Here is a 27,147-nt window from a genome sequence, read left to right as displayed (position 1 = left end):
ATAGACATCCACGTTTTTCACTGATCTTTCCAAAACCGGTAATCTTACAGCCTTAAATTTGCATGGCCTAACTGGGAACGTTCGCTAAATGCATCTGAAGGGAGGAGAAGACAGGATGTGAAGGGAGGAAACTGTCACTAAGTTTCCCCGGTGTAATTTCAAGCAGATGCTTCTGTTTTATCCTCACCCAAAATGGATGCGACTCATCCATGCCACCTCCAAGAACATGGGAATGCAGAGAAGAGCAAGGCAATATGAGGCTAAAATTCTTGGGATTTGTACCCTTTTTCCTTGACGCTGTATTCCTACTACTGCACACCACACGTTACCAGTGTCAAACATAGAAGAAACAAAGCCCTCAGGTCTGAAATGTCCCCTGGGTTAACACCTTCACCACTTTCCGAGACAAAACGTAATACATCTGTGCCTTTTAAAACCGCTGCTCGAAAGGAGGCCTAGCGCTCATCCACAAATGGCGCTGAGGGAAGCGGCCATCTTGCTCCCAAAGCCTCGGACTCCCTGCTCAATGCGAGATCTGCTGCTTCTCCCCACTGATGGTCTATGTTTGTCACCAAAGTGCAAAGCACACTGTCTTAGTCACATTGCAAGTGGACTGAAATACAACAGTAGATTAAAAAAAACAACAAAAACCCACACAAGAACTAGTCCTGGACAGAGTTTGCAGGTCGTGCAAGTGACAGACAACAGAGGCAGATTTCCTGCGTCAAAGCAAGCGAGGCCAACAACCACCTCCTCAAATACACCACATCCTTCTTAACCTGAGTTTTTTCTAGAGAAAATATAAACTAAAACCAGAAAGAACTGCCCCCACCCTCCAAAAAACAACACGCAGCTTGTGATCTGCAACACAATCCAGCCTTTTATCATCCAGCGCTAAAAGCTCTCTCCTGAAAGTTTTGTACTATTTTGTTTAGGAGGGGAGCTCTGCCTTCCCTAAGTCTCATGATGGATTGGCTGCCATCTGTTACATGATTAAGAAAATAAGTGGCAATCCATACTAGAAGTAACTGCTCTGCTGTATCAGGATTCCAGCTTAATTGGAGCTCTGGTAATTTATTTTAAGACGTGAGATGTCTAGTGTGTCACTGTCTTTTTCAATTCATGATATCTGTGCATTGATTGCTTTTCATCATGAAGATATTTACCTGGAGGCACATTCAACTCTAATTATCTTGTAAGCGAAAAAAAGCACTTTTACTTTCTGTTTTAAAAGAACTGTTTATTTAGACTCACATTCCTTTCATACACACAGGTCTTTCACGAAGAGGACCATCTTCCACAGCAGCATGAAATATGCTCCCTTTTAATATTTGTCGTATCGGTGAATTTGTGTGAGGACCTGTTTGTATGTTCTCCGACACCTACCACCTTTCACCATTTTGTGGAGGTTTATGTGAATGGAAGAAGAAACAGGGTGACCTACCAACCTCAAGTCCCATCACCTTGTGTACACAGAGTCAAGACCAAGATGAATTTTGGAGTTTCCCCTCAGTTTAGCTGTGCAAAAAATCGTTTCCTGTTTTATTCTTACACCGAAGCCAAGGACATAAAGTGCGTCCTCTGCACTTTATAAGAAGCAAAGATGTAATAAATTAAATGTGATTCCAATGAAGATTCACATGTGGATCAAATCACCAGGTAACCCTTTTCTATTCTTGATTTTTATAAGTTTCAAATGTTTCACATATGTAACTGGTGGTTTGGTTTTTAATCTCATCCCCTTCACAACTCTTTTTGTAAGACACAACAAAAATTCTGGCAATAATTTGCTAAGCTCATAGAAAACAAAGGTCCTTATTGTGCTTGACACATGATATAAATCTGACTTTGAAGTGTAGCTGAAAGAGGAAGCTTACAACCAAACTTGCAGTTTTAAGCATGAAGAAGATAACAAATATTACTAGGGCTTCTATAGGACAATTAAGCTCGCCTGTTTGGCAAAGATCATCAGACCAGTGGTTAAGATTCTCTATGAGTTACACTTAACCTGTGTGCGTTCATGCAGCACAAGCACCTGATATAGCTTGCTAACAAAAGGCTATCACACCAAACAGAGGAAGGAAACCACGTGTCACAATTAGCAATCATTTACATCTCTTTCTCTTGCAGATAAGGGTGCACATTAAGATGCAACACGCATCACTTAATATTGTGGATGTACATAACTAGTAACCAGAAGGCAACAACCATACCGAATTTTGGCAGAACAAACGTTATATAGCATGTGTTTTAAATAACACACTGATATAGTCTATCGTTCAGACTAGAATCACTCTCAGCTTGCAAATAAGAACACTATCTAAAAGTTACTTTAAAAATATATAAGTGAAAATAATATAAATTTTAACTGGAAGAGAATGCAATCAACTTTGTGCATATAACTGCACAAAGATATTATTGAAGACATTTTCTTTGAAATTCACAAGGAAACCCATCAGCGATAAAGTTCTTCAAGCAACTAAACAACAGCAACTCATTGTAATATTCTTCATCCGAGCTTGGAAACATTTAATTCTGGCACAGGAAACCAGATATAAGTTACAAAGAATGAAAGAACAGTTAAGGGCTTCACTGATCTTCCATGTCTTTTCTTGTACAGACAGTTGTACAATTTAAACAAGCACATTTGTCCTCCTATGAGTGTTCATATGAATGTTGGCTGTTCATTCTGAATTCTGGACTTCAAGCTCAAGGAAATGTCTTAATTTAAGTTGGCTAAAAATTATAGTTCTAGTTATATTCTGGACAGCATTACAATTTTTTCCATTATTTTTAACAATGCTCCTATGTAATAACAGTCAGAATGAGAAATTACAGTGAATATTATTGCTATTTCTAAGGATTAATTGAAAAGTTAAAAAAATGAGTGGTTCTTCTATGTTAATAACTAACAGCAGATAAAATGCATCTGATTATAGGCCTCCCTCTCATGCTTTTTAAAAACTGGGAGCCTAGGATGAGTGTTGAACACCACCAGGACAGTGAGCAGCTGTAGTCCAGCTCCCACTGCAGCAACAAGATCCCACTGCCAGAATAAACAACAGATACACCTTGGTACCATTACTGAAAACTCCTCGGGACTCAGAGGTGTTGAAATCTGCTCTATCCACCCACTCGCACAGCTGAATCACTTTCATCATTCGTTCAAGAGGTGTACAGACAGACCTTGAAGCGCAGGATCCACTGCAACACCGTGAGTCACTCCCTACCATCAGTGAGACATGTTAGGGTATTTCTAAGCTTTCAGATTTTGAGCTAAGTATATGGTACATGGAGATCCTGCCTTCTTTCCCACCTAGTCTCTTCTACACTGCTCCATAAGCATACTTTTGCAATATAACATTGTGGCCCACTTTTTTTCTTTACAGACTATCCCAATCACATATCAAGAAACGTTGTGTTAGAAGCATGACACCAAGGGTAGATTTGTATTGGCTATCAGAGATGATTTATTACTTCAAGACAAATCTTCAGCTATCAAAGATTCCATTTACATTACTACAACTACTCATTCAAGTGACTAAGGCACCAAGAAGTCTATTTTAAAAACTAGAGCCTGTAAGAGACCTTTTTTAGACATCAAAAGCTTCCTCACATTATATGCTCTGAGATTTGTAAAAACATGCACTTTTTCCTGGGAAGCACGGCTTATGCACATCAGACAATGAGCAACCCATGACAGCTTTACTTTCCAGAGACTGGGTAGGTGTTTTTAAGCAACGAAAAACAGATGTGGTCACAGACTTTTGCTTGTATTCATCTTCAGTTGATACCCATTATCTCTTTGAATATAATTCAGCCTATAAAAACATGACTTCAAATACTATTTCCTTAATGGAACAATATTTGGTAATCTGGGGAGTTTTGTATTTGCTTAATTAGATCCATTAGACATGTGCTTTGGTACACAGAAAAGGAAAACAGACTTAAAATCATTCTCTCTTCTGAGAAATAGAGCCTGACAAGCATGCAATACTAGTGAGAAACAACAATTGGCAAAATCCACTGGGAAAAAGAACACACTTCATTTCCAGAAATAAAACATGACTTGTCAACGGTAACGCAAGAGCTCCAGGAACTGGCCATGACGGTGTACAGGCATTTTCTCATCCGTCCAAGGGAGTTAGGCAGCTTCTAGGGCCAATGATAGCTTCAGGCAGGAGGTTAAGTACGTACTAACCAGCAGCTCTCCCAAGATGTATCCAGTCCTGTAATAAAACAGCTATTCCCACAGATGTTCCCCAGAAATTAATGCAGTAGACTTTCCCACGTTTCTTAAGATGATAGAGGTTTTGGACTAGTTGGTAGGCTGTGTCCCACAAACACTGCGTGTCAGAGTCTGTGAGCTCTCCTGAGAACTGGAATTAAGACAAAATTAGATGCAACAGCCTGAATTGGAAACGGCAATCCATCTTTTGAAAAAAAAATAACAGAACTAGAGGTCTGTCCACCTCACCAAATTCATAATTCAGAAATCACAAGTGACTTTAACAATCCATTTAATCAAAGTGCAAAGATTTTAATTAAAATCTTTAAGTCTTCATCCATGCGATTTCTTTCATTCAAGCCCCATACTGCACCCAGTATTACTTCAGTTTGCTTCGTATTGAGCTGTAATCCAGTCAAAGTGAATATTAAACCATTTGCTTACAGAACAGAACTGACAATCATCAGGAGCATAACGTATTTTGTTTGTGCACCCACTGTTTAAATTTTTCCTAGCGGGTTACAGAACTTGTGCAACATCTCCTTCTTATTCTAACCCATAAAGCCTTTTGATTCATTGCCCAGGAGACACTAACCAAGTCAATGAACATCCAGTGTACATGTAAGTATTTTTAAGGTTGGGTTTCCCTGACTTTTATTTAGCTGTCTTCTTGGATGGCTCTCACAACACAGTAACAAGAAAATTATTAAAGTGACACTGCAGATGGGGAAAACAAGCACGTGCTTGCGATGAAGTGTCAGGCAAAGTACATCCTTCCTGCATTTCTTATCTTATTTAGCTTATTTCACACAGACTTATCAAATGTGCACATGGGAAGATAAAACTGTTCTGAATGGATCATTTGCATGCTCTTCCACTTTCTTCTCCAAGGTTCCCACCAAGCAGAAACCCCCAAACCCAATATCTTATTTTTTGCATATAAATTCACAAACCCCAACGTTCTCTGGTAAAATTCCTTTCTCATTTGAACACGAGACTCAGTAACAATTGGATAGCATATACATAGCTATTTTGGGCCTCACTTACAGCTGAATGCCAAAGAGACCTCAGTTTTTAAAACCTTCTGAAGTTACCACAACATTTTTTCCTCCAGCCTGCCCCTACCATTAGTCTGTACATCTGCTAGCAGTGACAGTTCGGACTCTTAACTCCCTAACACACCACTTCCTAAACTTATTTGCAGGAGGTGTCTTTTTTTTTTTTTTTTGTGGCATGAAGGCTCATTTGATGACAAAAGGAGGATGAAACGCTGATTAAAACAGGCAGTCACCACACAAAGTGCAACCTGAGCCATCCTCCTGTGGTCACAGAGGACTTTCTGCAAACCTACAGCGCTGGGCTCAAAACAGCATCTCACCCCAACCTAAAAACCATCTCTGGCGGAAGGGAAACTGAGAATCAGAGGGATTGCTCGGTCTGCGCCTACTTAAAGATTCTGCCTGTGCTTACAGAACAAAAATAAAAATGAAAAACTACAACAAAACAAGCCCACCCACTAACAACATTAGTCTTATCTAGATCTCTAAATAAAGCCTGCATACTCAGATTATGAACGGATTATAAAAGCTTGGATTTTAAGCAATAAGCATAACGAAGAAGCACCACCCCCCTTCCTGAGTAATAGTTTCCAAATTACTTGCATTATTTAAAATAGAAAGAGGAAGAAATGTGTAAGAGAAAAAAAGGCAACGGAAATCACTTCTCAGAGAGCAGACAAGCACTGGATGGGCTGGAGAGAGGTAACAGAGAACTGAAAAAAATAAGGAAATGTTCTACTAATAGCAGATACACATACATCTACTAGGGTCATAAAGGACGCTAAAGAATATGAATCAACTGTCCATCTTGGCCTTTTTTCAATTGAATTACAGTAAGCAAAAAAATAATAATAATAAAATAAAGTGTTTTAAAATGAACTTTGCTACCATTTTTCTCCCAACTTGAGTCAAATTCTTTGCTATGGTTTAGAAAGCATTTTGCCACATGGGGCGGAGGCAGAGAAATGTCACATTTCCAGTAGTTCTTCAACACAAACTAGCCATGCTATGGACAAGTTTGACAGGTTCAGCCTTTTTCAAACAAATATGCATACACATGTGCTCCCTGAGCTATGCTTCAGCAAGGCCACGTTGCCTTCTGTAAGAATGTGTAAACCTCTGCAGGTTACATTATTCAGCCCAAAACAGTTTCTTCTTCAGTCCTCCTAAAGGAGCAATATTCAGAAACAAAAACGTTCAACAAATGGAAGCCATTCGATGCAGTATTGCTAAAGGAAGAGAGGAAAATAAAAGAGAAACCCAGATAGGGCAGAATAAATACCAGATGGTAAATACAAAGAAATTCATGGGCAAGAGCAAAAGATGGAAAATAGACAGACGGACAGAGAGAGAGACAGTCCCAGAATTGGTGGCATGACCTGTCCTTCTCTGAAGACATCACGTGATGGGCATTTTTTCTCCTCCTTCTTCCTCTTAAAATAAATGAGAAATGTGTTTATCAGGTTGCTACAATCATTCTGGGAAAATTACTTGCTGTCGTGGACTATTGCTTCATGTTTAATCTCATTTCACTTAGGAGGGTTAAAAATAGAAGTTGGATCAGCTCGTATTTTGAGGGCAAACGGGAAAAAAAAAAGCCATAGCCTTGCCCTGCACGCAGTAATGGGGCAGGCATTAGCAGAGCTTATCGCAGTACTTTGCAGGCAGTGTTCTCGTAAGTAAAATTAGGGTCTGGGAACGAACAGCTGGAAAGCCTGTCCCTGCCTTAGCTCCTAACCCAGCAGACACATTTCATAGCAGCAAAGCGACGAGCACGTAGAGGAGACGAGTTCACAGACTGCCCAGTTTCCAGGGAAGCAGGCAAGAGTGCTTTGCCATCTGGTCACTCGTCAGGTATTTTGACACCTCGTGTTACGTGCTGACAGGCCCGACAGGTGAGAGGTGAGCTTCCAGTCCCCGGAGAGCAGGCGGCAGGTCTTCCTCTTGGCACGTACAGCATGCTCATTCCTCCTGTCAGCTCAGTGAAATGCAAAACATGTTCCCCAAAACCAGGAGCAGCCTTTGTAGTAGTTAACAGCTGAACCTTTATGAGGGCAAGAGGGCAGCAGGTCAACCTGTGCATTGTAAGAGACAACTTTTCTGTACGGGTCCCACTCCCCCTGTGGTGCTGGAAAACACCACCGGAGCCTGGGAGCAAAGCGCAGGCTGGGATGCTCAGCAGAAACCTTTCCTCGCTTTCCCATAAAGATTTAAATACCATTTGCTGTAACAAAAATGCTCTTAGAACTAAATCTCATAAATGTTTTGGAAAAAAAGAAAAAAAAAGTTCAAGACTAAATACTCATCTTAAAGCGTTTTCCAGTGGAATCGCATTAAATCTTTATGACTGTAATTACCCCAGAGGGAGTTCTCCACTTTAATCACATTAGGATCAAGTCGTCTATCAGCAAAGCAAGCCAAGTAATCAGGTTTTCCAGCAAATCTGTAGGAACAACTCTCCTCTTCTTTGCCTCCACAGCCCGCTTGCGTTGCTCTCACGAGCTGGACGCGCACGGCTGCAGTTTGCTAAGCTCGCAGACACACGGCCTGTCAAAACTTGGTGCGTAACGAAATCCAGCTTTAGGCTTCACCATCACAGGCCTCAACAGCAAAAACTTCAGCCCTAAAACGCCCCAAGGCAGCGCCGTCTCTGTCATCAAAAAGCATCAGTTCACTTTTCCCATGGCTTTTCTAGCCCCGTTTGACCAAAATCTTTGATAAGCCCCTTGCCGTTTGACCACATGGGCTAGACGATTTCTCTAGCACTCGCTTCCCATTACAAGACTGATAAAAGATTTAAATGATGCGTAATGAAATGAAATGGATAATGAGCAATGAGCAACCACCGCCCTCCCAGCTGCAGCCAGATCCCTCGCTGTCCTTTGGTCACGCAGGAGACCCGATGCCAGGGTCACAAACAGAGGCATGCATGTGGTCGCTTGTCAGGAGCCAGCAGGCACATCCAGTTACCGATGGGGGAAGAGCCTTTCTGCATCAGCTGCACATGCCTTCTGGCTCCCTACAGATCTCAAGAGAGTTGAGAGGCAGCGTAACAACCCCTCGTCTCCAGGGCGCACCAGGGGAGCAAACCACGGACGTGCTCTGCAAATGCTGGGGGTGCAGATGCCAAAGCAGGTGGTGCAAAAGACATGGGGGGAGATCTCAAACAACAGCGTCTAACCTCAAAGCCCAAGGATTATGGGCTCGCACATCACAGAAACCCAAAACTCAAAAACTTGAGCAAGTCCCCAACAAGAGTCAGAGCTGCAGCTTATAACCTCCATTGGATGTTCTGGTGGGCAAAGAGCTCAACGTGAGCCGGCAACGTGGGCTTGCAGCCCAGAAAGCCAACCACATCTTGGGTTGGGCAAGGGAGGGGATTGTCCTAAATGTCCTGTTTCTTCTTCTGTAGAAAAAGTGGGTCGTACATGTTTTGTACGCTTAAAAAAGGTTTAATAAAAAATACCGAAGAAATCCTAACCGCTACAAATTTGTAAATATTTGTACCATCTTCAATAATGTAAAACCAAAGGGTATTTATATAAGCAGCCTGGTAGAACAGCTGATCAATTACACTCCAACCAGAACTGGCAAAAGGAGCATGAATGAATCACGCATCAGACACGACAGTCTTGAGTCAACGAAGTCACATGCGAACGTCAGACAGCAAAAAAGTGTCTGCTGCTCTCCTGCCTCTTACCACGATTCTGCTTCAGGGCCTGCGTGCATGTTAAGAAGATGTTTCTCCATCCTGACATGACGGTTTTTAGGGAACTGCAGAGCAGGAAAAGAAAAGACTACCCACCGGGATGAGGTAGGAATCGCTTGGCAGAGATCCAGACATCTCAACATGAAAAAAAAATCTCACCTTACTTGGAAAAATAGGGAATTTCACTCAAACTATATTTGTATTGCAATTTTCACTGTTTGAAGAGAGAAAAAAAAACAACAATCTTTTCAGAATATATTACCATACCAAATGAGAGAATTACAGAAACATTTCTTAAAACAACAAAAAAGAAACCCCAATTTTAAGTCCAAAAAAAAAGTGTTTGGCCAGGCTGGGTATAATTTCACATTTGTTCTACGCAGTGTATTTTATGATTCCTTTCACCAAGATTTGGCTGCAGTCTGTTTTTATTTACGTGGAGTCACACATCAAACAGCGTTGTTAACAGGTAAATGTGGAAGATGCCAAAGAAGAAGGAGGAAAAAAACATGTTCTGAGATCACTGTCACCTTTCCAAGCGAAACACGCTGTCCTGAAGCAGAGCTGGTAAACAGACACTGAACTCCACGGGGAGCTGAGGAGGAGGGAGGAACAGATTCGCTGTACAGCTGCAGAAGTACCCAATTTTCTAAGAGATCGAGTACTCCTAATCAAATCTTGGGCCGTCAGCTCTACGCAGGTGTTGGTGCACTGCAAACAAAGCGAAGGGCAAATCTCACTTGGTGCAAAGGGTCCGGTTTGAAATCACTGGCTGGCTAAATGTGTAAGATGATTTGCTTTCCTTGTACGTAACTACTGGTAATCAAACAACGTGATAGAAAGCCTGCTGTCCTTAACCTTCAGGTGTTCTGAATGCGTAACTAAAGTGCCTCAGAACACGAAACCAGCTTGGTTTTCCCAATAATGAATATTCCCAATCCTGTGCCATGGAGGTCTTGCAACTTCCAGACAGATCGGGCTTAGTCCACATATTTATTAAATGCATTTTAGAAGTTACTGCGTAGAAGTGTCCATCATTATCCATAATGACAAATACAAAATTAAAAAAAAAAAACAGAATATTAAAGGTTTTTCCTTTAAGGATGTCACTCCCTTCATCTTGCCCTTAAGACAGAGCACCTCTAGGGATGAATTGGGATGAATTTGAGAGCCTCCCCAGTAAGCTGTAAGCAAGCCTTCTATCTGAGGAGAGCCCCCAGGGAGCCTGGCAAGTTGCTCAAGCTGGAGCTCAAGTCCTTGGAGGGTCTCACCTGGCAACTTCTGCCCCATGGGGCTCAGTGGCTAAAATGTAAATAAACAAAAGACATCACATAACAATCATGGTTCCTGGTATTATATATTTTTTAATAAACTACTGCAAATATCAACATCCTCTGAGCACACGGAGGAGTTCAAGGCTCCACCACACTGGAAAAAAACTCCAAAGACAAGTTGTAAAATGGAGTAATTCCAGCAAGTCCCATAGAACTTTCACCATGATTTGAGTTTCTGGTATTGAAAGATTTTTTCTTTGTTTTTTAAGTTGATCTAAGCAACTGGGTACTGCACTTAACAGAGTAGAAAAACTCTTACACATCACACCCATACCATGGTGACTACACATTACCAGGAATGGAAAACTTCATCTGCTTAGCAAGTAAAGAGATGATGTAAGTGTCGCCTGAATTTCTTTGTAATACTGTGAACTTCAGTGGCTCAAGTCAATGCCACAGCATGGTGCTGGCTATCCAAGGCAGGAACAGCTCTTTCTGCTGCTCTCTGCTTGTTCTGAACTTTCTGTGAAACGTGGATGTGCATATGTTAGCAGAGATGATGGTCACTCCAAGATCAAATAATCTCTTTCTCTAGTAAGATCGATCATTACTCACGGTTTAAAAGTATGTATATATGAAAAAAAGAAGTCTTTTCTGCTCAGCTGTGCTGCATCTTGACACTGGCAAGGTTGGAAGAAGAATTTTTCCTCCACTGCCAACTTTAGGGCACTCCTGGAGCAAGAAAATATTTATTCTCCTTCACAACAGCAGTAACAAGCCCAATTTTAAAACTATCTGATCACAAAAAATACAATTTCAGTGCAGTTCTGATTAAAAAAAAGTGTTTATTACTAGAAACATATTGTACTTAAAGTGGAAAGAAAGGTTAAAACTGGACTAAAAAGAGAAAATTTGCACAGTTGAATTGTGTCGGCCCAAACCTCCATCAAACCCAGGATCCTTTCTGACACTGGGCACCTCGGAAGGAGTGTAAGGAAATGATAAGCAAGGACAACTTCCCTGGTAAGCACTCCCAGCTTCCACATATCCACAGCCTGTGGACTTCGTGAGCTACACATCATACCCAATGCTCTCGGCAGAAAGCATCTTTCCCCTCTTGATCCCACTGCTGATGGGGAGGACGCTGGTGCTTGCTCCCCGTCTGCAGCTAAGCTTTAGGCTCCAGGTAAGAAGCCAGCAGTTCCTGAAGCTTCAAAGTCAGGATGCATGTAAGTAATGCTCCTAAGAGGAGTTGTGATCACTCTGTCCAAGGTGAAATTAATGTAAATGACAAAAACAACCAAATCACTAGCTTGCTCTGGATGGTCTTCTAGTTTCTCAGTCTTTCATAGAAAACAGAGCAGGCAAGACTCACATATAAGCACAGCCTTCGCTTTTCCTTTTAGTTCTTCAGGCATCAAACAGAAGGAAAACGAGAGACAAGTCAAGTTCCCACCTCTTCATAGGCCACATTTAAAGCAGAAAGACAATTAATACTAGTCCAGGAAACCACCAGAACTGAGGCAGAAGGTGGCAGTGACTTCATCATCCTCTTCAGCATTTCACCAAGGGAACAGGAAATGGAGAATGAGTGTTACTGAAATAAAGGCACGAAACCACACCTGAAGCCTAAGGGGGTCTTTTCCCCTTTTCACATATACTCCACATGGCACGTGTTGGACAAATACTAATTAAGAATAGTGGAAGCATTTAATTTGTAGCAATGAACTTGAAAAATCAAGAGCTAACTCCACAGTCTTCAGTCAGACTAGACTCTTCTGAAGGTCAATGGAAAGACTGCAGCAACCAGATGGGACTCATGAATTCCAGCACAATCAAAATACTTTATTCCCTGTGTGCGTGTATGGGCCCAAGCAAGTGCACGCATGTACATATTACCATGATAAGCTCACCTGTGGGGTTTTTGTTTGTTTGTTTTGTGTTTTGTTTTTTTGAAGGAAAACTGTTATTGATGACGAAACTACTACTTACTTGCAAAAATCCTACAGATATGACAAAAACTATGTATTTGGATGGGAAAAGGGAAATGAATGGGACACAAAACATGCTAACCACCAGAGAACCCAGCTTTCTCACCAGTATGCTGCTCTGGAAGCCAATTAGCAGAGTCACCAGATTTTCAGCAGGGCATTTTTAAGTTAAAACATAACGCACCGTCATCATAAGCATCGAGAGCTGGCACCTACCGGTCTGCTCTAAACATGAGACTGTGGCCACCACCTCCACAGCTGGGACTGAGCACGTGGATCTCTAGAGATAAAATCAGAAAGTACCCACACCAGAACTGAGGAAAAACCGAGAGAGGCTTGCTTCTAATTTGAGCAATACAGAGCTTACCACATCAATGACGCAAGTTTGCCTACTTCTTTTAATTTACCACTTGTCTATAGATAAGGAGATAAATAAACGATGCGATGCAAAAGGTCAAGTAAACCATTAAACGTAAAGTAAGCCCTTTTTAATTAAATGGCACGGTTGCAGTATGTCGGCACTTTACAGCCTCCAATGAAATGAGTCTAGGACCGCTCTCATTAGGAAGTGATCTGTCATCTCTGTCTCACACCTGAGTTAGAGAAAATACTCCTGATTAAATAAACTGTATTAGAGCCCTTCTGTTTCTGCCTGCCTTCAGGAGGTGTGCTCGTTAATGCCCAGCAGCAGGAGTGCTAAAATGTTTGTAGTTTGCAGGTGCAGATGAGAATCCTCGCTCAGGCCACGTTGTTCAAAGGACAGCCCAATTGGTAGGAAACTGCTCACGCTGCAAGAATCCCTCACCTTCATATCCCGTAGCTCCCAGCAAAAACACTGCCTCCTGAACACCTCTTCAGCAATTAAAATAGTGACAAAAACAGAATACGAAAGGCTTGAACTTCATACAAACACTGAGCTCTGCAATTGGAGAAACTGAAAAAAGAATAAATAATAAAGAAATGCAGAGTGATGAAAGCGTATTGTTCTTATTAACATACAAGCAATAAACCGCTGCTCGAGGCAGTGAAGCATGAAACCTACGGCTACTTGAAATGTCCTTCAGCCATGTAGCATCCTGCAGCCTCCTCTCCAGCCCATTCTCTTGAAGAACTTTTCCCCTCCGGTGAGTGTTATTCCAGAGCTGCCAGCCCCACCAGCCCCTACTCTAACTGACCTCATATACACGTACCAAGATCTAAAATAATTAAGCATGGAAGCACTTTTACCATGAACGTTTTTATCACTACAGTATAGCAGATGGTATTTCAAGTGAACACGCAATTTTCTACCCTCCTAAGATGATGTTGAAATAAGACCAAAAAAAAGGAACAATAACTGTAGGCATGTAAAGGAACAGAAAATGCACGCCCTGACACCAGACCCCGCAGAGGTGGCGGCTGGGCGATGTAATAGCCGTGTTTCACTGGATTAAAAAACAACTGGGGTTGTTGCTCAGCTGTCCCAGGCAAACATCAATTTGGATAATGATCATTTTTCTTGTGCACGTCCCATTTTAACCCAGCAGACATGCCCACCCTCCCGCATAAAACCCTGCACAGAGTTATTGTTAGCACATCTCTGCCTAGCCCAATAAAATTACTCAAAATTAGCACATTGGTGGGAATGAGAGGTTTCACACCATGTAGGATGCAGATTTGGGCAGAAAGCATCTGATATGGACACAGTACTTGCCGATACCCTCTTACAGGCTAACTTGTTGACTTTTACCCATATTGAGAAGAATGAACCTATCTAACTGGCACTCATTTTCAGTGAATAGACACAGGAATAACTCCAGGCATCAGAGAGCAAGTAATCCTTCCTGGTAACTCTTCCCAAACGATTTCACCTCAGCCTTTGGATCGAGGCCGCTCTGCCTCTGAGAAGCTTGGGCTGCCAAGGCAATCATGAAGTGTTCAATAAGGAGCCCACGACAAACCCACACATGTGAAGAATCACAAGGTAGCTGAGAGAAGGAAGAACAGCAGCTCTCTTGCCAGGCCAGAAAACGCAAGAAGTTTGGGTTTTCCCCCACCAATGGCTGTCAGCAGAAACCCTGAAGAAAAGGCCTCTACCGTCCCCTGAAGGAGACACGAAGGCCTCCATCCTCCTCAGCCGATAAACTCCACGACCAGCTTTCTGCTCGGACTTCTCCCATCAAGGCAGACCCCTTTCACCAAGATCTATTGTCTCTTCCCTCCCAAGCAGCAGCATTAACACTTTGGGACCCCTTCTCCAGGTGACAACAGCAGCTTGGCCAGGACAGGACCACAGGTGGGTGACAGCCTTTAGGGACACGGTGCGCCAAAGGCAGCAACCAGCCCTCGAAGCACCTGCAGCTCCCCGGTGCTCGTCCCCAGAGCTTTGTGCTCTGAGCAATTTCATCTGCTGGTGGCACTGAGGTTTTCCCCCCTAAGTCTTTAGATCGGATTTTGATCAAAAGGTTTCTTCCCTGACAGACAGCCTCCAAAGACACAATGACTGATCGCCACCAGCAGCAACGGGGCATCTCACAGGCTTCAGGATGGGAATTAAATAAGCTGTGAAGGCAAGCAGAGCCCAACGACAACAGTACCATCAGCTTCCTGGCTTAAACAGCAGGGAAATAAAATACCACTGTTGATAGAACAGCTGGTAGGAATAGCAGTGTGATTTCTAGTGGAAATGATAGGAAGATGGCTAAGAAATGCTGTCCTGTGTGATGTTTTGGGTGCATTTCCCGTGCTGGGTATCAAATGCTCAGTTCTCCCACAGTACTTATGTACATCCTGATTAATATTTTACCAGTGACATACTGCTGTATTCATTACAGATGGTAACACCCTCACTATTTGCAAAAAATAAATCAAATATAATATTTATACGCCGCGTGATGAATTTTCGTTGTCATTTAGCCAACGTACAGCTTGTTCTGAAGCAGAAGTGAGCCGGGATGCTTCCAGCACATTCGGTAAATTCAAGAGCCTGTCGCCACCAAAAGGAAAAAAGTGGAATTACTCTAGATGTAAAGTACTTTTTATTTATTTATTTATTAACCACAGGAACTAACTCAGCAAATAAATTTACATGAGGAGGAGACAAAGTTAGTATTTTGATCAGGATGAAGAAGTCTTTGAAAACCAAAAATGCTTGGGGTGAGAATTTGCAGGAGCAGATCTCCCTCCATTCCTCCAGGCTTTGTAAATGTATGGGATTGGGGCTGGGAAATATGCAAGGAGAAAGTGAAAAGTAATTGACAAAACATTGACATGATGCAGTTCTCCAAGGCCAACCTTCCCGGAGCTTTGTTCTACTTTCTAGGAAATTCCACAAGAAATGAGATGTAAAAAAAAAAAAAAAAAAAAAAAAAAAGTAAAGGTCACTAGAGATAAATTTAATAAGGAAACGTCATTTCTCTATAAAATAAGTCTGGGACCTTAGAAAGAGGCCAGATTATTCAAGCACATTCTGCAGAAAAACACACACAGATCTACGGGGAGGAAATGAAACAGCCAGAAGCGGACTGTCAAGACAAATTTTATAAATAAAATAAAGCAAAGTATAATAAAATAAAACACAAGACTACACAAAGACCAGGAAAAAATAAGTCCTACTGCTGCAGTACATGGGATACACTTTTGTGGACTCTATTCATTTGCACACATTTCACAGGTGCCCTGCTTTTCAGGTGCTTGAGAAGTTACTGTGCTTTGTACACACGGAACTCAGGAGGGTACAGTGAAGTCCTTCACTTTATTTATATAAGCTCTAACAGAAATAAGTGGCTGATTTATGCATGGACTGATTCAGAGTACTGATTTATGATTACTACTTAGAGGACACAAAGTACTACAGCAGTTAAATAGTCACAAGGCCAATGAATCTCTCTGCTTCTAACAATGAACTGACAGCATGAGTATACGTCAGGAAAAAAACAAGCAAGGGGAGTGAGGTACTGTTTATCCCATCCAGATTAGGTGCTTACAATCCCTACAGAGACAACAGAAGACAATAAAACATCTTATCTTTTCCATATTGACCACATAAGAACCTGGGCTCTTAAACAAGATATCTGAAAACAAACAGCACGGCTACTGCCCAGCACAATGTATTTGGTGTGATTAGGTGTTATTATCAATGGAGACACAAAAAGTTACGTCTTGTTCTAAATTTCAGGTGCAGATCACTGCTACGCATGGGAATTGGCTGCACGAGCAAGTTCTCTGACTCTCTGATCCTGTTCTGCTGTTGCCCCCGCCTTATCCAAAGAAAGAAGAGAAAGATATATATTTAAAAAAAAAAAAGAAAAAACAGAAGTATTGATGTTAATACTTTAATCACGCACGTTTTTCACAGTAAGTTAGATATAAGGATTGGAAGAGATTTACTCAGCCATTGACAAGGAAGGGACAACACATCTTCAGGCAGAGCTTGCTCCTCTAGGTACTGGGGAGACTCTAGCATTCAAGACGTGTGTCCAAAGAGTAAGATGTTACACATCTAGGAACACTTCTCAAGTCTACACAACTTGAAAAGCTGACACAACACACACACTTAAATTCATAGAGACACTAAAAGTATTCCAGGCAATTCCCTGAAGAATGCAAGTACGGGTTTTGTGGTTCTCGGCTGGTGAAGATTTAGTTCAGCAACTTGTAGGGCCAAGGCAACTTGACCCTCAAGTCTCCCCCTGCCACGTTGTTCAAACAACAGGGAACGTCTCACGCTGTATTTATTCTGTGTGATGGGCTTCAGATAAGACAGTCTACGCCACAGGCAGAGATTTGTAAACTAGCTCTGAGAACTGAAAAGGAAGCATCACAAATAATACCTAGGACAACAGGCAGACAAAAGCTTAAGCCTTGGTACTTCCAAAGCATAACTTCTACCTCCCCACACTGACAGAAGCATGAGAGATACGGCCCTCTAAACAACCTAAAAACCAAGGGATTTTTTCAGGATCTCTGTGGTTCAGCATCCTGAAGTATCCACAGACTATGGTGTTACTTCCTTTAAGTGCCCCACTAGATATAATGACACCAAAATCCATGCATACTCATCCTGAAGTTGTGCCTGAACAAAGCATTGCTTATTGCTTAGCTTAAAGCTTCAACTTTGAAGTGCACCAATCTGTACAAAATTTGACTGTTTCCCAGGAATTTCACCCGTAAGGAGATAAGCAGAGTTCTGGGCATAAAGGCCAGCAGACACACACCTGATAACAGGAAGATGCTACCTTGAATTGGAAGGTGTGACCTCAAAGACCACAGGTGTTACCAGTTCTGGTTCTTAAAGCAGCACCTGGGGAACATGAAATCCTTCCCCCAGCAGATGGCCATGCTCCTAATCTGTATGCTGGTGTTACAACAATGAATAAACATCTCACAATTTTTTTAATCATGTTTTCTGGGGCCTGAACTAACATCATGTAAAGAACAACTCAGCTGTGCTTGAATAAGACCTGGCTTTGAAAGGGAAAACAAAAACACCCACAGACACAACCAGAAAGTCTTAAGTCCTGCAAGAATCAGAGTTTCAGATTCAGGTGGCAATATTCATGTCAGCATTTTCTGGGTATCAGCTGAATTGATCATTAAAGAAACTACGGACTCTACGTAAAAGCAGAAAGTAAGTGCTAGCAACCTCATTGAATTCCAAATCTACCAACTATGTTTGCTAAAATTCTTCAGCTATTTCCTCTGAATGTGGCACTGGTTTTTCTCCTGGCCTCAAATACATCATTTTGGCTGAGCAGCTGTCACGCTTCAGTCATGGCTAAGGAGCTACATGTTTCTGTAAAAACAGTGCATGCATAGAGTTTGGAGAATGTTCCTATAGCGTTAGCATTTATCTGAAGTTACTACATTATAGAACTGCATTGAAATGAGTACAAAAAAATACTACTTGTATTTGCTGGTTGTCTGTCACAGGTAGTCAAAAGCACCTCAAGAAAATACCAAACAATCTATGAAAAACAGGTGGGTCAAAAATAAGAAGAGTCCCGTCTGAAAATAGCCACCAGAACAGAGGACAGAGAATAATGCAGTAAAATCTGGCTTACGCAGACTTAGAGGAAACCAATTTCAAAAATAAACCATAAGAGTGAACCAGAAATTCTGATCTACAGAATCTAGAGCAGAAGGTTGAAATATTAGCCAAAATACACAGTAAAAAAAAAAAAAAAAAAAAAAAAAAAAACGCACAAAGTATCTATTTTTTTTAAAGAATATGGTAGAGCAGAAAGTTCAGACCATGGCTTTTTGTTTTGTCTCCCACTGGTCCTGTGGCTGCCGAGTAGGACTCGAAACATCCTGGCTTTGAGCCAAGGCATCAGGACATGACACTCATGAGGCATTAGTAATGCCAGTCACCATCACCCCCTAAGAGGGAACAGAGCACGGACAGTGGGTCTGAGGAACTCTAGTTTGCTGCCCACTGTACAAACTGACATTGATTTTGTTTTTCTTCAGTAAACTGATGAAAGAACTCACCTCACTCCCTGCTCCCCTTCACTCACTACTCCTGGCTATGCAGACCAAGCTGCCTCCTTCATTCACTCTGACACTCAACCGATCTTTTCATGAGACAATTTACACTCAGGAGCTACAGTCTTTCTGTTTCTCTTCCTCCTCTTGAGTTATTCAACAACCCAACAGAAAACTGTCAGGCTACAGAGTGGTCTAGAAAGCACTGCAGTTGTCAGAAGGAAGCGGCAATAGATATGTGCAAAAAGGGGGCAAGAACACCCACCTTTTGATTCATAGAATGGTTTGGGGTGGATTTTGGCAATAACACACTGCTAATTAGCATAGTGCATCTTGCAGGATAGCGGGCAGATCTGACTGCTGTGGCTACCAAGGCAGATGTCTTCAGGTGTGAACAACAATAAAGAAATTACAAATCAAAGCGGTACATTTCACATACACGGCTCCTTACTTTATGGACAAACAAGGGGATGCTGCTGCTAACGGTGCTGCGAGCACGGTGTAATTATGAAAGATTAAGCTGGAGCTGGTGACTGCTGCCCTGTGGTCAGGAATTAGGGCAGCACCTGCTGTGCTAACATGCCTGTTAGTGCTAAGATACCACCCCCTGATACAAAGTTAGGGATGGAGAAACAACAGAAAGATGTTTTACAGTCATTTATCTTTTGAGTAGAATACATGCTTTTGACCTTGTGAGAAATAAAAATATAGAGAGAAATAAAAATACAGAGAGAAACAAAAATAAAGAGAGAAATAAAGCCAGTATCTTCTATTTTTTTGGACATCTTCCTGCCATACAAGATGATCCAAGGTAATTCCAAGTATTTCTTAGAGAGCTGTAACTTAACATATAGGGTTGTTAAGGAGAGATGAATGATCTTTAGTAAAAGAAGGAGCATAAGGTAACAGTATGCACTGGTAGAGGCCAAAGCAGATGCTGCAGCTTTATTTAAGATGCCAAGGAAGGTCTTAGAAAGAAAAGACCCACAATATAAGAAGTTGGCTGCTACCTAGTGGGATGCGGGCGTTACACACCCAAAACTAAACCCAATCTCCCGCTCCTCCTCACGGGAACCCCCCGACCAGCCCCGTGCCGAGCCGTGGGGACCCCCCCGGACCCCAGCCCCCGGGGGTACCTGCAGGAGGCCGCCCATCTTGGCTCGCAGGGCCGCGAACTCCTCGGGGGCCGCCTCAGGGTAGAGCTGCCCGCGGAGCAGCTCGGCCGTCAGCGCCGCGTTGCCGTGGTAGGCGGCCTGCGCGATGCCGCTGAGCAGGGCAGCCAGAGCTTTACAGCCCTCCGAGCCCGCTCCCAGTGCCTGGGACTGGTGGGACTGGTGGGACTGGGGCTGCTCGGCCATGTTGGAGGGGCGGCCCCAGCGCCTCGGCCCGCCCCGCTGCCGGCTCTCGGCTGGCGCCTGGCGGCCGGGGCTCGGGGTGGGAAGCGGCGGCTCTCGCCTTCCTGGCAGGGTGAAAGGGAGCTCTGTGGGCGAGGAGGAGCTCGTGTTTTCGGCAGGGTGTCGTGGTTAGGGCCGGCACGGAGCCGTGCCCGAGGTAGCACTCACGCGGTGGAGGAGAAACTGATGGGTGCTGTTCCTCTTCACGGCTGGGTGAGGGATGGGGTGCTCCAGCCATCCCATAGGAAACAGCAAGCACCAACCAAATCCGTACCTCGAAACGCAGCAGCTCTAGAAGAACTTTATTTAACACAAATGTTGAGGCACACGCTGCCAGGCAATCGTACATTTGATTTACCAACACAAGTAGTGACGCCACAACCACAGAGGAATGACCCGATGCACTGCAATAAACCCCTGCGTTTTGAACTGTACTTGAATTAAAATACTTCATTTTTACTAAATATTCAGGTATTTTAAGGAAACTTCCATAGGATGTGCTTTGTATCCCTTTGTTGTAAGATACAAGGTAAACCACAAAACGTGGGGACAGTTCAGAAAGAGGTACTAATAAAAATCTAGTGTTTTCGCTGTGTACCACTCTGTACAAGTTCAAATATAAAAAATATTAAAATGCTTTGTATGTACAGGCATATACAGTCACAAAAGAGCCTACATGCTCTCAAAGGAGATGCCTACAGCAAATGTTCTTCTGTTAATACAGCAGCATCATATACCACCTGATCTCAAATATTTAAGCCCTTCATTGTTGTACTTTTATGACATACAAGAAATATCGTGTGTTGCTCTAAAATATAAATTATGATCAATACAGTCTGTTCTGCTCCATTCTTTATTCTGTATCTTCCTGAAAGCACGGAACTGGCAAATTACACAGACCAGGTGCCTGTATCTGAGTGGGATTGCTGTATACCTCTTGAAGCTGGAGGCACAGGAAAAACCACCAGGATGTATATCTATAATTTTCTTTCAGTTTCTCCATTAATTTGGAGAACTGTTAACACGCTCACTTTCTCTAGTGGAGCTGGAAACACAGGAGATGCCGTTTATTCCAATCACTAGAAATTAGTACTGTAGTAAGAGGAATGTATCTCCGTGCCTAATTTGGCTACAGACTCTTCAATGCACAGCTAACCACTCCCAGACTCAAAACACCGCTCTGGTGAGAACATTTGCTCCTATTTAAAAATAAAATAAATACAAGCAGAGGGAAAGGGGCAGGGGGAAGTAATAACCCTTCAATGGCCTGTCTGTATCACCATGGAAAATGAGATAATGTTTCCTCTTACTCTGGGTTAAATTTCTAGAGATTCTGCTCCTCGATGACATTTGTTCTCCCGCCGCAAGCTGAAATGTGTCATTAAGTCCTAATAAGCAATGCTGCTTTATTGACTTAGGTTGAGGTACAAATTTGCTTTAAAATTGCTTTTTCTTCTCAAATCTGTTCAGTTCGTTGCATGAAGATGGCAAAACAGCTAGAGAAAAGTGTCTACTTCTGACTTCAAAACCAGTATGAAAGTATTCAAAATGCACATGGCAGCAACCAGTGACCTGTGTCTTTAAGAATATTTTTTATTTGATTTTGTAAACAACCTTAATTTTAAACAAATTAAAAATACATTGAAAATTCTCTATTTATATACACAGTACATGTTCAAACTTCACTTCATTGTGTTACCATGGTTTAAGCAGAAAAACAGGTTTCTATCCAAAGCCCAGTTGAATTACAACCATCCTCTGCAGTACAGCAAACCATCGTGCCAAGACACGGTCCTTTCAGCAATACTTCATTTGTTATTTATCACCTGAACCGTTTTTCGGCCGTAGTGGTAATAGCTGTACGCAGATGTTACCGTCGTGAACGCTGTGATGCACCTTTGGGAAAAAGAGTTCCTGTGTGTCAGGTGAGTCCGAGTTATGACAGTAAATGTTAACACTTGTTTTAAAGAAGGGAAGAGACAATCATCTGCTTCAGTTTGTAGCCTGCAGAATTTTTACCAGCGTAGGAAGTGACTGATGTGAGAACCTATCCCTTGGCTGCACAAAAGGGGAGCATTCAGATAATAGGAAATACTTGAACTTAGTATTTCAACAAGCACCAAAGCTAAAGCTCAAGTTTTGTATTTGGCCTCTTTTTTTCCCTTCCCGGGCATTAGGTATTTCTAAATGAGCAGTGCTCCTCTCTGTCAAAGGCTGGCACCGTTCATGCGTGAGTCACTGTTACAGTCCTGCCCCTCGCTGCCACTGCCAGGCTCGCTGACATCACTGTTGGAGCATTCCTACAGCATCCTGGTAAGTTACACCTCACATTTCTTCATTACTCATTATACAGGAACTCTCTCAGAGTCCCAGAGAAATAGCAAGGAAAGCATCTTTCACAGAGGCAGTTTTGGGTTCGGCTTTCCAACAGGATGAAAAACACACTTGACTGTTAAGATAAAGGTTCCTAGCTCCTTAAAAGCTTTGAGGCTGTTTTTCTATTTTGTTTGCTTTTTAAAAAAAGCAAGTAACGCTGGATCTTTCACTACTTTAAACCAAGTTACGAAGTAACGCAGCTATCCGCAGTTCTGCCTCTTTGTTCCAGGCTCTTGCCTAAGAGCTGAGGATAAATAATGCCACAATTAATTGTTCAGGTCTGCAATGACAGTGACGGGAAAGGCCATTATTTAAAGAAGTACACTCCTGGTGGCCTGTTTTCATTTGATCTCTCCCCTTTTCTCCCCTTCCTCTCTATAGCCCAGGAGGAATCATTGACTTTTTCAGGCACTTTATTTAAAGAGGCTGCAGAAACCAAGATTTCAGGATAGCAGGTAGAGCATAAAACAAAAGAAAATACCTCCTGTCTATTTTTACTGGTATCAAGATTGTTTCTCTAGAACATACAAAGAACACATACAGCTTTTCTTCTCACTCCCTTCTTTTATACTAATCTGAATGTACACTTTGCCTATATACACCGTGTCTATTCTCAAGACTTGTTTCTTAGCTGTTATTCCTGGATCTTATCTGGTCTCAAAATAAGTGCCAATAAATATATAGCTGCTGTGTCAATTAAGAATAAACATGCAAAAATTCAGCCATAGGGGGTCTATGACATCATTTGGGCACAGTTTTTTTGTTCCACACAATTAGATTAACCTCAATTACCAGTTTCGTAAGGAGTACGTTAAATTATCTGGGGAAAAAACGAAGAGATGAGTTACCATAATGTCTGCAGGTAGATGCTGTCCACATAATTGAAAACAGGAGCTGCTAAAGACGCTGCCACCAGAAGTAGCTGAACAGCTGTATTCATCTGATAAAAGCAAAATTAGAAATGTGACCAAAATGAAGCGCACTCTCCAAGGAATACCAATATACACTTTTAATACTTGTTTAAGTCTATATACTACTACTTAAAAAGTACCAGAAAATATTTTAAAACTTCTTTTAACAAACTATCTTACACATTTGAAGTTGCCTCCAAATTAGTTGGCACCACACTGAAACTGCACTCAGCAACAGCAGGAAACAGCTCCCTCCCTCCAAACTACAGCTCGTCCCAGCTACGGAGAAATTTATCTTTTCTAGTGAGTTATTACTCTTACCTTGCTAATGAATGTTGGTTTTAGTTGGGCTGTAGCATAACAGGGATTAAAATACCTGCTGAGTGTTCTCTGTTAGGAGAGAAAAGAGGAAAAAAGGCAATTCTAGCAGATTCAGTTTGATACACCTCTTAAGCTATTGACCCATGTTTTGAGCAAGAGGGAAAAATCTATTGGTTACAACCTGTTAATGCTTGCTCATTTTATATACATGTAAAGTATGTTAAAATAAGATTCGATCACACTAAAAAATGATTACATGTTCATAGAGTTTTATTTATTGCTACAAACTTACCGGTGGAGAGAGAGTTTTGTATCGCACGTAAAAAACAGCAGCGATGAGTGCTACATCCCTCAGAATGATCATGGAAGTCAGTGAAACTGAAAAACCAAGCCAACAGGATCTAGTGAAAAATCACGTCCGTGACTAAGAACAAAATGAAACAAAAAGAGCACAACACATGAAGCAAGAAGAAATAGCCACCTTCAACTTCTAAACAACTTTTAGGTACGACTGAAGATTTTTAACGTGACTTCTGAAAGGGTTTCACGTGAAGTCTTAAATCAATCTGTCCTGAGAAATCTTTTGATATACCTGCTGACTACCATTGCTTTGAAGAAATTACACTTGAAAACAGCAGCAATGCTTTTTGATTTGTAGATCTGGGCGGGGGGCAGAGGTGTGTTTTTTGTTCAAGTATGTAACAGCAGCAAATAACAAAGTACAACTAACTGGCAAAACTAAAGTTTTGAGCAATACAGAGTTTTCCTTCCAGAAACAGAAGAAATATTATCACACATAGGATTAACTTCTGTACCTAACACAGCATTGGCAAGTAATGACATTTTCTCACCTGGGATAAGATTTGCACAAGTTAGGCTTACGTAGAGCACGCTGATGAGAATTTTATCTGCCAGAGGATCAAGAGCACTTCCCAAGGCTGATTTCTGATTAGCCCAATTTCGTGCAATAAATCCATCCAACTAGGAAAAACACAATTCAATATTTTTGTATTAAAGAGCTAAGAATACAACAGCTTTTATGTGCTTCTGTTACAGAAAGATTTCCTGAATGGCATGACACAGGACAGCTGGTTTAAGTTTGATGAGATATGACACTTGTTAGCTGATACTTGTATCACTTTTCCCCCCCCCCCCCCATGTTGCATTCCAGATTCTGGAAGCCTTCAAAGATATTCAGTTCCCATTATTTCAAAGAAAAATGAAGAAGATGTTTTAAAGTGCACATCTCAACAGACCTCTGGGTGCACGAGCACTGGCTGGACAGTGCCCACATGGGGATGGGAAGGAACCCACCCAGCTAACCCCACTGCTCCACCAGCACCAAGGTACAGCAGCTCACCATGGTGTCACAAAGGACACGTACAGCATTTCTAGAAAACGATGAGCATAAAAACGTGTCTGTTCCTATATTTTACTCATTCCTATTCTATTCTCTCAATTCCAACGTATGTCGATGGGGTCACCACACCCCAGGCTATCCCCAAAGCATCTCCAAACCAATGTAAACGTACCAAATCTGTTACGCCAGCCAAAACGAAGACACCGAGTGCAACATTGAAATTTTCTTCAACAATCAAATAGCCCAAGACTGGCGCCAGACCCATCCTCGCCATTGACAGTATGTTTGGGATCGTCCATGGGTTTTCATACTGCAAAGCAAGAAAGGAGAAACTTCAGGCCAGGAAGGCAGATTCTCGTTTAGCACGTAATGACAGCAGTCAAGGTAAACAGGGGGCTGAGGCAGGGAAGCCCTGCAGATGTTGGCAGCGAGCTGCCATTTGGGCAGGGCGCAAAGCACCTGAGTGGTAAACATTAACCAAGGCTTTGGTTTGGCAAATAGGGCACCACGAGAGAAGACACAACTGAGAGAAAACCTCCCCTGACAGATTTCCCTGACAGAAAGACCCTACCCAAATAAGATTCCCCTGACAGAAATAGTCCCCCTGAGAGAAGATCCACTGACAGAAAGACCTCCCTGACAAATTTCCCTGAGATCTCCCTGACAGAAAGACCCCCCCCCAACAGAAGATTCCCCTGACAGAAATACTCTGACAGAAGATCCCCTGACAGAAAGACCTCCCTGACAGAAGATTTCCCTGACAGATTTCCCTGACAAAATGACCCCTACCCAACATAAGATTCCCCTGACAGAAATACTCCCCCTGACAGAAGATTTCCCTGACAGAATGATCCCTCCCAAACACACGATTCCCCTGACAGAAATACTCTGACAGAAGATCCCCTGACAGAGAGACCCCCTCCAACAGATTTCCCTGACAGATTTCCTTGAGATTTCCCTGACAGAAATACCCCCTCCGAGAAAAGATTCCCATGACAGAAATACTCCCCGACAGAAGATCCTCTGACAGAAAGACCTCCCTTGACAGGTTTCCCTGACAGAAAGACCCTCCACCAGAAGAGTCCCCTGATAGATTTCCCTGACAGAAAGACCCCTCCCCAACATAAGATTCTCCTGTCAGAAATAATTCCCCTTACAGAAGACCCCCCTGACAGATTTCCTTTAGATTTCCCTGACAGAAAGACCCCCTGACAGAAATACTCCCCCTGAGAGAAGATCCCCTGACAGAAAGACCTCCCCTGACAAAAACCCCTCCTCTGACAGATTTCCTTGACAGGTTTCCCTGACAGAACGACCCCCCAACAGAAGACTCCCCTGACAGAAACACTCTGACAGAAGATCCCCTGACAAATATCCCTGCCAGCAAGCCCCCCCCACCAGAAGCTCCCCAAACAGAAGCCTCCCTTCCAACCACCCCCCCCCCACGCACCAGCTCAGCGCAGCGCCCCGCCGCGCTCCTCTCCCGGCACGGCTCCTGCGGCGCGGGGCCCCCGCTGCCGGCCCTGGGGTGGCCGAGCCGGCTCCAGAGGGCGGCGGCAGCGGCGGGGAAGGGCGGCGGGGGGAGAGGCGGCGGCGGCGGCGGCCGCTGGCGGTGGCGGAGGAGCCGCGGGGGCTGCCCCAGGCCGCCCCCCCCCATGAGGCAGAACCCGCCGGCGGCACCACCATGGCGCCGCCCCCCAGCCCCGGGCGGGCTCCCTAAAGACCTGGCCCCTCCGCCTCCACCTCCACCACCGGTGCCACCGCCGCCGCCGCCGCCGTCTCCCGGTCGCCTCCTCCCCGCGGTGCGGAGGAGCCCCCAGAGCCCCCTGCCGAGCCAAGCGGCGGCCAGCATGGTGCGAGGCGCCCGCTACTCGCGCTGCGGCCCTGCCCGCCCGACCCAGCGGCCTCCCGCCGCCGCCTCCGCCGCCGCCATGGGCCCGGGGACAGGGGGCGGGCGGGCGGGCGGCGCCGTGCGGCCGCGCACCGGGACCAGGAGGAGGAGGAGGAGGAGGGGAAAAAGGGGAGGAAGGCCGGGGTTTGGTGGCGCTTTGCGGCCGCCC

The 27,147-nt window shown here is 43.3% G+C and overlaps 2 protein-coding genes and 1 long non-coding RNA gene across 3 annotated transcripts in view; all 3 read right to left on the bottom strand.

The window, feature by feature from the left end:
- Nucleotides 1-20,122, bottom strand: part of COMMD1 (copper metabolism domain containing 1) — a 72,846-nt gene extending 52,724 nt beyond the window's left edge. The window contains exon 1 of the mRNA XM_068675557.1: nt 19,862-20,122. Coding sequence (XP_068531658.1) covers nt 19,862-20,083 — 222 coding nt within the window. The 5' untranslated portion in view covers nt 20,084-20,122. The remainder of the gene's footprint in view (nt 1-19,861) is intronic.
- On the bottom strand, nt 9,970-15,150 carry LOC137853316 (uncharacterized). The gene is made up of 2 exons (XR_011094376.1): nt 12,477-15,150; nt 9,970-10,297 (listed from the first exon to the last, which is right to left on the bottom strand). It is a non-coding gene; the product is annotated as an uncharacterized lncRNA (long non-coding RNA).
- A 1,572-nt stretch (nt 20,123-21,694) lies between the features above and the next one.
- Nucleotides 21,695-27,114, bottom strand: CRLS1 (cardiolipin synthase 1). Its single transcript, XM_068675556.1, has 7 exons — nt 26,538-27,114; nt 25,260-25,397; nt 24,579-24,708; nt 24,020-24,105; nt 23,728-23,796; nt 23,344-23,435; nt 21,695-22,015 (listed from the first exon to the last, which is right to left on the bottom strand). The coding sequence occupies exons 1-7, from the start codon at nt 26,937-26,939 to the stop codon at nt 21,928-21,930; spliced, it is 1,005 nt and encodes a 334-aa protein (XP_068531657.1). The 5' UTR covers nt 26,940-27,114; the 3' UTR covers nt 21,695-21,927.
- Between the last annotated feature and the right edge of the window lie 33 nt (nt 27,115-27,147).

This window comes from Anas acuta, chromosome 3 (genome assembly GCF_963932015.1).
Source record: "Anas acuta chromosome 3, bAnaAcu1.1, whole genome shotgun sequence".
In the NCBI taxonomy this organism is placed as follows: Eukaryota; Metazoa; Chordata; class Aves; order Anseriformes; family Anatidae; genus Anas; species Anas acuta.
Note: the sequence above shows the minus strand (reverse complement) of the source record. Positions and strands in the feature narration are given on the sequence as shown.